Raw genomic sequence first — 16,025 nt, forward strand, 5'->3', positions numbered from 1 at the left:
GAATTTTTTTCTTTTTCTTTATGTTATTTGAGTATTTAAGAGAAAAAAAAACACATTATTTTCTAGAGAAAAGAAATTTTGAGAGCCAAGAGAAAGGTTAGCATCCCATCTCATGAGCAAGAGGGGCATGGTCTACATAGGTGATCCAGCCCAACTACTTTATTGAATTGAATCTGAACTGAAATGCCTTGAAACCCTGTCCTGGGGCCCCAAGTCCTGTGATATTGTAAGAGTGGCCTGTGCTAAAATACGGAGTTGAATTGTTAGGCAAACACCACACCAGCATAAGAAAAGAAACTTGCCCCAAAATCAGCCCCCTGAGCAGGCTTGGAATGCCAGCCAAGAGGTTGCAGCAGGCTGGCTAGAGGCCCCGCCAGCCTGAAATGAGAGCTCTGTACTACTGTAACTACTGTTTACGATGTGGTTTAATGAGAATTGGAACTTGCCCTACTATTAGCAGACAGCATCAGGGCGGAGGCCCCCGGCCCAGACCCCATGGTCTTCCCCATTCCGAAGTGGGATGGATTTCCTCATCTGCATACACAGCACTTCATCGATATAAATGGTGTTCTCTTTGACCTGGATCTCCTCCTGCAGGGCAAGCTGTCTGCGATACAGCCCTTTCAGCTCTGCCTGAGCTTGGGCTAAAGTTTCCTTTAATCTAGGAGAAAGGGAAGAACAGAAGAGAATAATTTCTCTCTATGCATTACTTTTTCAAGGGAAAGAATGTTCCCCAGTGTTCAGTGCAGGAGCCAAATTGATATGTGCTCTTCCCCTTCCTCTCTCCTCATGAAGGCAGAGATCTCCCAAATTTTAGAATAAAATGCATATTGAAAAGGCCATGAAAAAAAAAAAAGACAGAGATTTCAATTTGGCGGCCACAGGCCAGATTCATGACATAGACACCTTATGAAATGCTGATGTTTAAAACTGCAGATTTGACCTAAACATCTGAATTTGGGCTTCTTTAGAATCATTCAATATTGGGATCCATTTTCTCCAAGGCAACAATTTTGGCGGGAGGTGGTGGAGACTGCCCTCTAGGGGGCATTCCTCAAGCATTACAGAGCAGGCCGGCTTCATTCACCCTGCTGGTCACTATCTAGCCTGTGCTTGATACCCAGGTTGGGATTGAGACCCGAAGGCCCTCTGCCCACTGGCTGCTAGCCTACCTTGCAACGTTGTGGGTGATCTCTTGAACCTCCTTCATTAGCCTATACTGCACAACATCACGACACAGCTCCACGTTCGGCCGGTGTGTCCTGGTCTCCAAGCGCGTATGAGCCACCTTGGCTGGCCCTTCTTGGTCAAGGATGGCTTTTTCAAGAGCTGTAATATTTTTCTCCTGGGAAGCAATCTCTTCCATGACCTTACAAAAAGGATTAGAGTAGGTGAGGCCAAGCTGTGCTCCTCAAAACTCAACAGCTGACAGCAGATGGGTTGTGATCATGTAAGTTAGGAAGAGGGAACCTCAGATTTCTTCTTAAGCAGCATGCCAGAGTGAGTCTGATCTCTCTTCCCTAAAGCAGTGATTGCTGGTGGGCAAGGCCACATAAAATTTAGAACGTTATGGACTCAAGGGACAGGACGAGCCATTGTCACCCCATCTACCCACAGAAGAATGCCCTCAGCAAAGGCCTGGCCAGCGTGGGGATCTCACTACTGCTCAAAGCCGCCTGCTCACCTTGGTACAGGGTACCTTTGTATCATGAGCAGAAAGCTGCCTATTTCCTCACCATTCCTATCTTGCTAGCACCAGCTCTGTCCTCTGGAAGCCTGGGGAAAGAAGGAGCAGTTAGGTCTGAGTTTGGTTGTTATTTTTGTGAGTGACTTTATGCACAGAAAAAGACTACTTTTAGGCCAGATGCGGTGGCTCACACCTGTAATCCCAGCACTTTGGGAGGCTGAGGCGGGCGGATCACGAAGTCAGGAGTTCGAGACCAGCCTGCCAACACGGTGAAACCCCAACTCTACTAAAAATGCAAAAATTAGCCGAGCGTGGTGGCACACACCTGTAATCCCAACTACTCAGGAGGCTGAGGCAGGAGCATTGCTTGAACCCGGGAGGCGGAAGTTGCAGTGAGCCGAGATCGTGCTACTGCACTCCAGCCTGGGGGAAAGAGTGAGACTCCATCTCAGAAAAAAAAGAAAAAAAAAGAAAAGAAAAAGACTACTTTTAAGTTACTTGGTTTTAACAAAATTAATATTTAACTGGTTTAAAATGTATTTCTTCATTAAGCTTTTTTTAAACTTGTACATCTACTTTTGCAATGTACACAAAAGTAGATAGACTAAGGAAACTCGCATACTCATCATCAGTTTCAGCAATGAGCAGTATGTGGCCAATCTTGCTTCATCTCTACTCCTGTCCATCAGCTTAGTTATTTTAAAACTAATCCCAGATATTATGTCCTTTTAGTTAAATATTTCACTTAAATATTTGAGTGTGTATTTCTAAGCATAGGATTCTTTTTTTTTCTTTTGATATAACCACAATACCTTTATCACACCAAAAAAGAGACAAAAGACTTATTAGAATAATATTTAGTGATCAGATTTCACCAATTGTTCCATATATTTTGGTAGAGTTGGTTTGTCCAAATTACATCCCAACGAGGTCCAGAAATTGCACTTGGCTTTCTTAAGCTTCTTTTTAAACACTTCTTAAGGTTTTCATAAGTCCAGTTCACAGATATACTATTTTTAAATTTAGCAGATATTAGCAATTACTTTAAGCTGCTTTTGACTAATAATTGCTCCTACTTCAAACTTACTTAAAGTCCTTTGAATATTTATTTAAAGCAGCATTTATAAATTTGATATATAACTTTTTAAAATATTTGAATTATCTTTTTTTTTTTTGGCCTGGAATTTTATTTATTTTTTATTATACTTTAAGTTTTAGGGTACATGTGCACAACGTGCAGGTTAGTTACATATGTATACATGTGCCATGTTGGTGTGCTGCACCCATTAACTCGTCATTTAACATTAGGTATATCTCCAAATGGATCCCTCCCCCCTCCCCCCACCCCACAACAGGCCCCGGTGTGTGATGTTCCCCTTCCTGTGTCCATGTGTTCTCATTGTTCAATTCCCACATATGAGTGAGAACATGCGGTGTTTGTTTCTTTGTCCTTGCGATAGTTTGCTGAGAATGATGGTTTCCAGCTTCATCCATGTCCCTGCAAAGGACATGAACTCATCATTTTTATGGCTGCATAGTATTCCATGGTGTATATGTGCCACATTTTCTTAATCCAGTCTATCGTTGTTGGACATTTGGGTTGGTTCCAAGTCTTTGCTATTGTGAATAGTGCCGCAATAAACATACGTGTGCATGTGTCTTTATAGCAGCATGATTTATAATCCTTTGGGTATATACCCAGCAATGGGATTGCTGTGTCAAATGGTATTTCTAGTTCTAGATCCCTGAGGAATCGCCACACTGACTTCCACAATGGTTGAACTAGTTTACAGTCCCACCAACAGTATAAAAGTGTTCCTATTTCTCCACATCCTCTCCAGCACCTGTTGTTTCCTGACTTTTTAATGATCACCATTCTAACTGGTATGAGATGGTATCTCATTGTGATTTTCATTTGCATTTCTCTGATGGCCAGTGATGGTGAGCATTTTTTCATGTGTCTTTTGGCTGCATAAATGTCTTCTTTTGAGACCTGTCTGTTCATATCCTTTGCCCACTTGTTGATGGGGTTGTTTGTTTTTTTCTTGTAAATTTGTTGGAGTTCATTGTAGATTCTGGATAGTAGCCCTTTGTCAGATGAGTAGATTGCAAAAGTTTTCTCCTATTCTGTAGGTTGCCTGTTCACTCTGATGGTAGTTTCTTTTGCTGTGCAGAAGCTCTTTAGTTTAATTAGATCCCATTTGTCAATTCTGGCTTTTGTTGCCATTGCTTTTGCTGTTTTAGACATGAAGTCCTCGCCCATGCCTATGTCCTGAATGGTATCGTCTAGGTTTTCTTCTAGGGTTTGTATGGTTTTAGGTCTAATATGTAAGTCTTTAATCCATCTTGAATTAATTTTTGTATAAGGTGTAAGGAAGGGATCCAGTTTCAGCTTTCTACATGTGGCTAGCCAGTTTTCCCAGCACTATTTATTAAATAGGGAATCCTTTCCCCATTTCTTGTTTTTGTCAGGTTTGTCAAAGATCAGATGGTTGTAGATATGCGGCATTATTTCTGAGGGCTCTGTTCTGTACCATTGGTCTATATCTCTGTTTTGGTACGAGTACCATGCTGTTTTGGTTACTGTAGCCTTGTAGTATAGTTTGAAGTCAGGTAGCATGATGCCTCCAGCTTTGTTCTTTTGGCTTAGGATTGACTTGGCAATGCAGGCTCTTTTTTGGTTCCATATGAACTTTAAAGTAGTTTTTTCAAATTCTGTGAAGAAAGTCATTGGTAGCTTCATGGGGACGGCATTGAATCTATCAATTACCTTGGGCAGTATGGCCATTTTCACGATATTGATTCTTCCTACCTATGATCATGGAATGTTCTTCCATTTGTTTGTATCCTCTTTTATTTCATTGAGCAGTGGTTTGTAGTTCTCCTTGAAGAGGCCCTTCACATTCCTTGTAAGTTGGATTCCTAGGTATTTTATTCTCTTTGAAGCAATTGTGAATGGGAGTTCACTCATGATTTAGCTCTCTGTCTGTTATTGGTGTATAAGAATGCTTGTGATTTTTGTACATTGATTTTGTATCCTGAGACTTTGCTGAAGTTGCCTATCAGCTTAAGGAGATTTTGGGCTGAGATGATGGAGTTTTCGAGATATACAATCATGTCATCTGCAAACAGGGACAATTTGACTTCCTCTTTTCCTAATTGAATACCCTTGATTTCCTTCTCCTGCCTGAGTGCCCTGGCCAAAACTTCCAACACTATGTTGAATATGAGTGGTGAGAGAGGGCATCCCTGTCTTGTGCCAGTTTTCAAAGGGAATGCTTCCAGTTTTTGCCCATTCAGTATGATATTGGCTGTGGGTTTGTCATAGATAGCTCTTATTATTTTGAGATATGTCGCATCAATACCTAATTTATTGAGAGTTTTTAGCATGAAGGGTTGTTGAATTTTGTCAAAGGCCTTTTCTGCATCTATTGAGATAATTGTATGGTTTTTGTCATTGGTTCTGTTTATATGCTGGATTATGTTTATTGATTTGCATATCTTCAACCAGCCTTGCATCCCAGGGATGAAGCCCACTTGATCATGGTGGATAAGCTTTTTGATGTGCTGCTGGATTCGGTTTGCCAGTATTTTATTGAGGATTTTTGCATCGATGTTCATCAGGGATATAGGTCTAAAATTCTCTTTTTTTTGTTGTGTCTCTGCCAGGCTTTGGTATCAGGATGATGTTGGCCTCATAAAATTAGTTAGGGAGGATTCCCTCTTTTGCTATTGATTGGAATAGTTTCAGAAAGAATGGTACCAGCTCCTCCTTGTACCTCTGGTAGAATTTGGCTGTGAATCCATCTGGTCTTGGACTTTTTTGGTTGGTAAACTGTTAATTATTGCCTCAATTTCGGAGCCTGTTATTGGTCTATTCAGAGATTCAACTTCTTCCTGGTTTAGTCTTGGGAGGGTGTATGTGTCGAGGAATTTATCCATTTCTTCTAGATTTTCTAGTTTATTTGCATAGAGGTGTTTATAGTATTCTCTGATGGTAGTTTGTATTTCTGTGGGATCAGTGATGATATCCCCTTTATCATTTTTTATTGTGTCTATTAGATTCTTCTCTCTTTTCTTCTTTATTAATCTTGCTAGCGGACTATCAATTTTGTTGATCTTTCCAAAAAATCAGCTCCTGGATTCATTGATTTTTTGAAGGGTTTTTTGTGTCTCTATTTCCTTCAGTTCTGCTCTGTTCTTAGTTATTTCTTGCCTTCTGCTAGCTTTGGAATGTGTTTGCTCTTGCTTCTCTAGTTCTTTCTATTGTGATGTTAGGGTGTCAATTTTAGATCTTTCCTGCTTTCTCTTGTGGGCATTTAATGCTATAAATTTCCCTCTACCCACTGCTTTGAATGTGTCCCAGAGATTCTGGTATGTTGTGTCTTTGTTCTCGTTGGTTTCAAAGAACATCTTTATTTCTGCCTTCATTTCGTTATGTAACCAGTAGTCATTCAGGAGCAGGTTGTTCAGTTTCCATGTAGTTGAGTGGTTTTGAGTGAGTTTCTTAATCCTGAGTTCTAGTTTGATTGCACTGTGGTCTGAGAGACAGTTTGTTATAATTTCTGTTCTTTTACATTTGCTGAGGAGTGCTTTACTTCCAACTATGTGGTCAATTTTGGAATAAGTGTGGTGTGGTGCTGAGAAGAATGTATATTCTGTTGATTTGGGATGAAGAGTTCTGTAGATGTCTATTAGGTCCGCTTGGTGCAGAGCTGAGTTCAATTCCTGGATATCCTTGTTAACTTTCTGTCTCGTTGTTCTGTCTAATGTTGACAGTGGGGTGTTAAAATCTCCCATTATTATTGTGTGGAAGTCTAAGTCTCTTTGTAGGTCTCTAAGGACTTGCTTTATGAATCTGGGTGCTCCTGTATTGGGTGCATATATATTTAGGATAGTTAGCTCTTCTTGTTGAATTGATCCCTTTACCATTATGTAATGGCCTTCTTTGTCTCTTTTGATCTTTGTTGGTTTAAAGTCTGTTTTATCTGAGACTAGGATTGCAACCCCTGCCTTTTTTTGTTTTCCATTTGCTTGGTAGATCTTCCTCCATCCCTTTATTTTGAGCCTATGTGTGTCTCTGCACGTGAGATGGGTCTCCTGAATACAGCACACTGATGGGTCTTGAGTCTTTATCCAATTTGCCAGTCTGTGTCTTTTAATTGGAGCATTTAGCCCATTTACATTTAAGGTTAATATTGTTATGTGTAAATTTGATCCTGTCATTATGATGTTAGCTGGTTATTTTGCTTGTTAGTTGATGCAGTTTCTTCCTAGCCTCGATGGTCTTTACAATTTGGCATGTTTTTGCAGTGGCTGGTACTGGTTGTTCCTTTCCATGTTTAGTGCTTCCTTCAGGAGCTCTTGCAAGGCAGGCCTGGTGGTGACAAAATCTCTCAGCATTTGCTTGTCTGTAAAGGATTTTATTTCTCCTTCACTTATGAAGCTCAGTTTGGCTGGATATGAAATTCTGGGTTGAAAATCCTTTTCTTTAAGAATGTTGAATATTGGCCCCCACTCTCTTCTGGCTTGTAGAGTTTCTGCCGAGAGATCAGCTGTTAGTCTGATGGGCTTCCCTTTGTGGGTAACCCGACCTTTCTCTCTGGCTGCCCTTAACATTTTTTCCTTCATTACAACTTTGGTGAATCTGACAATTATGTGTCTTGGAGTTGCTCTTCTCGAGGAGTATCTTTGTGGCGTTCTCTGTATTTCCTGAATGTGAATGTTGGCCTGCCTTGCTAGATTTGGGAAGTTCTCCTGGATAATATCCTGCAGAGTGTTTTCCAACTTGGTTCCATTCTCCCCGTCACTTTCAGGTACACCAATAAGACGTAGATTTGGTCTTTTCACATAGTCCCATATTTCTTGGAGGCTTTGTTCATTTCTTTTTATGCTTTTTGCTCTAAACTTCTCTTCTTGCTTCATTTCATTCATTTGATCTTCCATCACTGATACCCTTTCTTCCAGTTGATCGAATCGGGTACTGAGGCTTGTGCATTCATCACGTAGTTCTCGTGCCTTGGTTTTCAGCTCCATCAGGTCCTTTAAGGACTTCTCTGCATTGGTTATTCTAGTTAGCCATTCGTCTAATTTTTTTTCAAGGTTTTTAACTTCTTTGCCATGGGTTCCAACTTCCTCCTTTAGCTCAGAGTAGTTTGATCATCTGAAGCCTTCTTCTCTCAACTTGTCAAAGTCATTCTCCATCCAGCTTTGTTCCGTTGCTGGTGAGAAGCTGCATTCCTTTGGAGGAGAGGTGCTCTGATTTTTAGAGTTTCCAGTTTTTCTGCTCTGTTTTTTTCCCCATCTTTGTGGTTTTATCTACCTTTGGTCTTTGATAATGGTGACGTACAGATGGGGTTTTGGTGTGGATGTCCTTTCTGTTAGTTTTCCTTCTAACAGTCAGGACCCTCAGCTGCAGTTCTGTTGGAGTTTGCTGGAGGTCCACTGCAGACCCTGTTTGCCTGGGTGTCAGCAGCAGAGGCTGCAGAACAGCGGATATTGGTGAACAGCAAATGTTGCTGCCTGATCGTTCCTCTGGAAGTTTTGTCTCAGAGGAGTACCCGGCCGCATGAGGTGTCAGTCTGCCCCTACTGGGGGGTGCCTCCCAGTTAGGCTACTCGGGGGTCAGGGACCCACTTGAGGAGGCAGTCTGTCCGTACTCAGATCTCCAGCTGTGTGCTGGGAGAACCACTACTACTCTCTTCAATGCTGTCAGACAGGGACATTTAAGTCTGCAGAGGATTCTACTGCCTTTTGTTTGGCAATGCCCTGCCCCCAGAGTTGGAGTCTACAGAGGCAGGCAGGCCTCCTTGAGCTGCAGTGGGCTCCACCCAGTTCGAGCTTCATGGCTGCTTTGTTTACCTACTGAAGCCTGGGCAATGGCAAAGACAGGCGCCCCTCCCCCAGCCTGGCTGCCACCTTTCAGTTTGATCTCAGACTGCTGTGCTAGCAGTGAGCGAGGCTCCGTGGGTGTAGGACCCTCCGAGCCAGGCGCGGGATATAATCTCCTGGTGTGCCGTTTGCTAAGACCATTGGAAAAGCGTGTATTAGGGTGGAAGTGACCTGATTTTCCAGGTGCCGTCTGTCACCCCTTTCTTTCACTAGGAAAGGGAATTCCCTGACCCCTTGCGCTTCCCGGGTGAGGCAATGCCTCGCCCTGCTTTGGCTCACGCTCGGTGCACTGCACCCACTGTCCTGCACCCACTTTCCAACACTCCCCAGTGAGATGAACCCGGTACCTCAGTTGGAAACACAGAAATCACCCGTCTTCTGCATCACTCACGCTGGGAGCTGTAGACTGGAGCTGTTCCTATTCGGCCATCTTGGCTCCACCCCTATTTGAATTATCTTAACAAATAAGACCTTCTGGAGTTCTTAAATAGATTTGTCAATCTAATAAATTAGTAAAAAAAGATGATGCTTTAAATTTTCTTAAATATTCTAATGCTATCTTCAAATTTAAAGTTTCAACTAAAATCATAAGGCTAAAACAATTATTTAATTATATATTTTAAAGAAATTTTTAAAAAACAGGCCAAATCTCTTAAATTTTACAAATACCTTAATCATCCAAAATACATAGATAACAATACACTTATAATAAAACTACTACTGCTATGAGTGAGATCAAGAATCAGCAAACTATGGCCTACAAACTAAATCCAGTCTGCAACCTGTTTTTGTACAGACTGTGAAATAAGAATTTTTTTTTAAGTAATAGTCTTCAATTTTTTTAGAGCCATTTTAGGTTTAAAGAAAAATTGAGCAGAAAGTAGAGTTCCCATATGCTTTCTCCCCTCTACCTAGGTTTTCCTTATTATTAGCATCTTCCATTAGTGTGGTACATTTGTTATTAATACAATTGATGAGCCAATATTGATATATTATTATTAACTAAAGTCCACAATTTACATTAGGGTTCACTCTTTGTGTTGTACATTCTATGAGTTTTGTTTGTTTGTTTGTTTGCTTTTGTTTTTTATGGAGTCTTACTCTGTCACCCAGGCTGGATAGCAATGGCATGATCTCAGCTCACTGCAACCTCTGCCTCCTAAGTTCAAGCGATTCTCCTGCCTTAGCCTCCCAAATAGCTGGGATTACAGGCAGGCGCCACCACAGCCAGCTAATTTTTGTATTTTTAGTAGAGACAGGGTTTTGCTGTGTTGGCCAGGCTGGTCTTGAACCTCTGACCTCAGGTGATCCACCTGCCTCAGCCTCCCAAAGTGCTAGGATTACAGGCGTGAGCCACCACGCCCGGCCGATTTTATGGGTTTTGACAGATGTATAACTACATGTATCCACCTTTACAATATCATACAGAATATGTTTTGCTGCCCTAGAACACCCCTGGGCTGCTCCCATTGATCCTTCCTTCCTTCTTCCACCCACCCAAACCCCTGACAACCATTGATCTTTTTCATCTCCATAGTTTTGTCTTTTCTAGGATGTCATATAGTTGGAATTATGATTCATATCCTACAGTATGAGTTTCACATCGGCTTCTTTCACTTAGCAATATGCATTTAAAGTTCCTCTATGTCTTTTCATGGCTTGATAGCTCACGCCTTTTTAGTGCTGAATAATATTTCATTGTCTGGATGTACCACAGTTTATCCATCCATTCACCTATCTTAGCTGCTTGCAAGTTTTGGCAATCATGAATAAAGCTGCTATAGACATTCACACGCAGATTTTTGTATGAACGTTAAGTTTTCAGCCCATCTGGGTAAATACCAAGGAAGGAGATTGCTGAATCCTAAGAGTATATGTTTAGCCTTGTAAGAAACTGCCACACTGTCTTCCAAAGGGGCTGTACCATTTTGCATTCTCAATGAATTCATTGCATTCAGCAATGAATGAGAGTTCCTGTTGCTCCACATCCTCACCAGCATTTGGGGGTGTCAGTGCTTTGGATTTTCTGTAGGTGCCGAGGTGTTGTTGTTTTAATTTGCAATTCCCTAATGACATAGGATGTTGAGCATCTTTTTGTATGCTTACTTGCCCTCTGTATATCTGTATTGGTGAGGTGTCTGTTTAGATCTTTTGTTCATTTTTTAGTTGGTCTGTTTTCCCATTGTTGAATTTTAAGAGTTCTTTGTATATTTCGGATAACAGTCCTTTATCAGATATGTATTTTGCAAATATTTTCTCCCAGTGTGTGGTTTGTCTTTTCATTGTCTTAGGGATTTTTAAATTTTTAAATGGTTGGGGAGAAAAATAAAAGCAGAATATCATCATGTGAAAATTACATAAAATTATATTTTTAATGCCCATAAATAAAGCTGTGTTGAAACACAGCCATGCTTATTCATTTATTTATTATTGCTTCTGAACTACCATGGCAGAATTAAGTCATGGTGACACACTGTATGTGATGTTCTCATGGCTTTGCACTGTTGCCCAGAGCACTATAAATCACAGTGACATGTTTATAACTTGACAGTTTTCCAACCATGTATCACCATACAGTGACATCTTACTATTTTATTTTTATGTATTTTTTTTTTTTTTGAGATGGAGTTTTGCTCTTGTTGCCCAGGCTGGAGCACAATGGTGCAATCTCAGCTCACTGCAACCTCCGTCTCCCAGGTTCAAGAGATTCTCCTGCCTCAGCCTCCTGAGTAGCTGTGATTACAGGCGCCCACCACTACACCAGGCTAATTTTTTCTATTTTTAGTAGAGACAGGGTTTCACCCTGTTGCCCGGGCTAGTCATGAACTCCTGACCTCTCAGGTGATCCACCCACCTTGGCCTCCCAAAGTGCTGGGATTACAGGCGTGAGCTACCGCACCTGGCCGTGACATCTTATTTTATTGTTTTATTACCAGTATGTCTTTGTTTATGCTCCTTAGCCTCTTCTCTTCCTCTCTTCTCTTCTCAGTGCTCTCCCATCCTCACTTCTGTCCTATCTCAGATCCATCTTTCAAGGCCTATACTAGGTTCTTATTCCACCAGGAAGTCTCTGGATTATTCCTTGGCTATCATCATCATCATCATCATCAATCAACTATTTTTATTATTTATATGTATGATATTATATGTTAATCATATATGCAGTGCGTGTGTGTGTGTGTGTGTGTGTGAAATGTATACTTGCCAGGCACTGTTCTAAATATTTTATATGAGTTGTCTAACTTAACTCTGGCTGGGGAAGACTGTTGTTTCTCCCCATTTTATCAAGGAGGAAACTAAGGAACACGGGGCTTCAGGGTCTCCCTAAGGTCACACAGCAAGTGTTGAAGCCACAATTCAAACCCAGGATGTCTGGCTCTGATGTCTACCCATTTCCACTAGGCTCGTCTACCTCTCCGTTTGCTGAACATTGCAGTTTCACCCTCGATAATACTCTGGTTTCTCCTGCACATCACAGAAATAAATCTTGTCCACAACTGGACTCTGAGCTGTGGGAGGGAATGTTCAGGATGTGGCAACAGGACAGAGATTCAGGGGCTGAGAAGGCCTGGGCTCCACTCCCACCCTGCCACCTTGGGGCCCTTCTCCTCTCTGTTTCAGCTTCACCAGCAGTAAAGTGTAGGGTGGGCTGACAGTGGCCTGCTGAAATGAGTAGCTTGAAATCCACCAATGTGGGAGTATTTGTACTACAGATATCGACAGATTCTACAGGAAGGACCCTAATCTGTAGAATTTGCCAATATCTGTAGTAAAAATGCTCCCACTTTAGTATTTGCAGTACAAATACTAACCCTCTCTGATATGGTTTGGCTCTGTGTCCCCACCCAAATCTCATCTTGCATTGTAATCCCCACATGTTGAGGGAGGAATCTGGTGGGAGGTAATTGGATCATGGGGGCAGCTTCCCCCATGCTGTTCTCATGATAGTGAGGGAGTTCTCATGAGATCTAATAGTTCTAAAAGTGGCAGTTTCCCCTGCACTTTTTGTCTCCTGCCGCCTTGTGAAGAAGGTGCTGGCTTCTCCTTCACCTTCTGCCATGACTGTAAGTTTCCTGAGGCCTCCCCAGCCATGTGGAACTGTGAGTCAATTAAACCTCTTTCCTTTATAAATTACCCAGTCTTGGGTAGCTCTTTACAGTGGTGTGAAAGTGGACTAAAACACCCTCTGAGAGCCAGTTTACCAGCACAACACTGGATAACAAGGAGAAATGACCAGCTAGAGTCCTAAAACTCCAACCGTGTTTGGAAAAACTGGCTGCATCAACTCCTGTAACTTCAGAGTCCTAAAGGACACGTGAGAGCATGTAGTCCATTTCCGTATTTCACATACGGAGGAATGGCAACTGGAGTGGGAAGACAGCCAGGCACAAAGCTGCAGCCAGCCCCTAAGCCTCCCGTCTCCTGCCTCAGGGTTCTGTTCTCTGCATTTCAGTTCTCTGTAGCAGTGAGTGACAATGGAGGCCCAGAGTGGGGCAAAGTCCCACTCCAGTCCCCAAAAATGCAAAGCCTGCTGCTAAGCTGGAGAGATATGAATGACCCTTACCCACAAGTTAACCCAATATCCCAAGCCCAGAAGTCTAGCGGTCTGGCCCGGGGGCATTCTTGTTTTCCATGGTGAAAGCTCCTGAATCTGCTCTTCTTCCATGCTCCCTCAAGGGACCTCACCTTGGCCAGATGATCAGCCAGCTTGTCCCTGGCATCCTTTGTATCCTTCAGCCCATTCTTGAATGCCGTGTCCAACACATCACACTGCTTGCGCAGATCATTGGCTGTCTGGGACAGGATTTGATCCACCAGGGCTTTCAGCGTCAGGGAGTTGTTCCGCTGCTTGTCAGCCTTCTCCACGTTGGTGCTGGAGAAGTCCAACCAGTCTTCCAGACTCACGGAGCTGAAACAGACCCCACGCTTTCATTCACAGCATACTTGGGGTGGGGAAGGGGGTTGGGAGAGTGGGATGAGCTACACCTTCCTCTCATCAGAAGCACCTAGAACGTTACTCTATCTCTAGGCAGAGCAAATAGTGGTCTGTCAGTATCAATAGCTGTCACTTTGGGCAACCTCCCTACTCTGGCATTGGGCTGGCACCTTATAGACATTATCTCATTTAATCCTCATGATGGCCAAGTGAGCTAACTTTTCTAATCCCCATTTTACAAATGAGGGAAACTGAGCTCAGAAAAATGAAGTAACTTGGGTGAGATTGCTCAGCTAGAGATAATTTGAGCATCAAAATAAATACTAATGTAATAGATTACACTGAATAAAATAGAAACCATCCATCTATACAGATTTAAATAAACAAGTGAATAAATTACTCATTTGAAGAGGAACTGTCTTCTGGAATGACACTGATGAACTTCAAAATAATGTTAATTGGAAGAAACCAGACACACACACACACACACACATATATCTAGTATATAATGCTGTTTAATGAAAAGCAGGCAAAACCATCCTATTACAAGTCAGGAAAGTTGTTACCTTCAGGATGGAGGGAGGGACTATTGATTAGAAGAGGACAGGATGATAGGGATGGTGATAATGTTTTCTTTCTTCACCTGGTGGTGATATGAGGCTTTGTTCAGTTTGTGATTAGAGGCAGCCTCTGAGATAGCCCTTAGTGATCCCCCCTCCTGGTGTTCATGCCTTTGTGTAATCCCCTCACCTTGAGTATGGGATGAATTTATTGACTTGCTCCTCACAAATAGAAGGATGTCACTTCTGGGACTAGGATATAAAAAAGACTGTGGCTTCTGTCATCGGTTCTCTCTCTGTCTCTCTCTCTCTCTCTCTCCCTCTCTCTCTTCCTCTCTCTCTCTCTCGGATCACTCATTATGGGAGAAACCAGTTGCCGTGTCATGGGACATCCCCATGGTGAAATTCACAAGGCAAGGAACCAAGGCCCACCATCACCCACAATCAGCTTGGAATTGGACCCCACCTGGGTCAAGCCTTCAGATGGATTGCAACCCCGGCAGCTGGCTTGACTACAACCTCAGAAGACATCGAGCCCGGGGCACCCAGTTGAACAGGGCCTGGCTTCCCCACCCAAGGAACCATGAGATAATACATGTTTATAGTCTTAAGCTGCAAAGTTTTGGGATAATTTAGTATACAGCAAAAGATAACTAACACAATGAGAATGCTTCGAACTTGTGCACTTCTCTATATGTATGTTTTATTTCAAAAAGAAGGTTTTAAAAATTAGAGTGAGTTAGGCTGTGATATAATGTTAACTGAAAAATGCAAATTAGATGTCACAGAAAAGGTACATAGTATAATCTCATTTTTATAAACTAAACAAAGTTTACCATATGTGTGTGAGTGCATATGTACATATGTTTGTATGAACATGCAGCTAATACCAGTTATCTCAGTGAATGTAAAAATGGAAAGGGGAGGCTGGGTGCAGTGGCTCATGCCTGTAATCCCAGCACTTTGGGAGGCCAAGGCGGGCGGATCTCGAGGTCAGGAGATCGAGACCATCCTGGCTAACACGGTGAAACCCCATCTCTACTAAAAATACAAAAAATTAGCCAGGCGTGGTGGCAGGCACCTGTAGTCCCAGCTATTTGGGAGGTTGAGGCAAGAGAATGGCGTGAACCAGGGAGGCGGAGCTTGCAGTCAGCCGAGATCACGCCACTGCACTACAGCCTGGGTGACAAAGTGAGACTCCATCTCAAAAAAAAAAAAAGAAAGGGGAAAAATTCACTTGCTCTTTATACATTTTTAGATTCTTTTACTTGTTAAAAACATGTATAGATATAGGAATAAAGTGTTTTATTCTTTAAAGGTTTAAAGGTTTTATGTCAGACTTTCTTAGTTAGTGAGCCTAACCTGGAGGATCGGGAGCCTCTGGGCCCAATGTCAAGGTCACCATTCAACACTGCCTTTGCCCCAACCCACCACTTCCAAGCTCTCAGCCAGCTGCGAGGATGAGCTGCTAGGTCTTGCCTGCCTGAGAAGCACTGGGACATCACCCACAGGGAGGAAGACGGCAAGGCCCACTCACTTTGGCTCAATCCTCACGGCGTTCTCAGAATATCTGATGTTTGGTGAGTTGTTGTTGAGAGAGAAGCAGATATCATCTATGGTCAGGGCCACAAACTTGTCCTTCAAATCCTTCTCAAGATTGTACTTGGCAGAGCGGTTCATCCTGAAGGGAGAAAGTAAACTGGGTTTCTGCCTCTGGAGTGCCCAGATGGCACCCACAGGTCCTTGGGGAGGTCCTGGAAAGTGAAGCTGCAGCTAGGTCTGGTGCAGGATGATGGTGCTGCCCTCCCCCCGCACCCATCACCCCAACATTCACGCGTATACCATTTGATGCCCGGTGACAAATCAATGTAACCAAACGTGGACTTGGAGATCCTCCCTTCTACTGTGACATTTTCCAATGTCACCATTGCAGCCTACTATGTGTGAGGGG

At 42.6% G+C, this 16,025-nt stretch overlaps 1 protein-coding gene across 2 annotated transcripts in view; it reads right to left on the reverse strand.

Moving 5' to 3' along the window:
• Window positions 1-16,025, reverse strand: part of TEKT1 (tektin 1) — a 44,351-nt gene that overhangs the window by 12,007 nt on the left and 16,319 nt on the right. Inside the window, exons 5-8 of one of the 2 annotated variants that reach the window (XM_054536086.2) lie at window positions 15,612-15,755; window positions 13,265-13,487; window positions 1,173-1,369; window positions 452-661 (exon numbers count right to left, since the gene is read on the reverse strand). In XM_054536086.2, coding sequence (XP_054392061.2) covers window positions 454-661; window positions 1,173-1,369; window positions 13,265-13,487; window positions 15,612-15,755 — 772 coding nt within the window. In that variant the 3' untranslated portion in view covers window positions 452-453. Of the gene's footprint in view, window positions 1-407; window positions 662-1,172; window positions 1,370-13,264; window positions 13,488-15,611; window positions 15,756-16,025 lie in introns of those variants that run through there. The other variant, XM_002826928.5, reaches the window with a different exon arrangement.

Source organism: Pongo abelii, chromosome 19 (assembly GCF_028885655.2).
Source record: "Pongo abelii isolate AG06213 chromosome 19, NHGRI_mPonAbe1-v2.0_pri, whole genome shotgun sequence".
In the NCBI taxonomy this organism is placed as follows: domain Eukaryota; kingdom Metazoa; phylum Chordata; class Mammalia; order Primates; family Hominidae; genus Pongo; species Pongo abelii.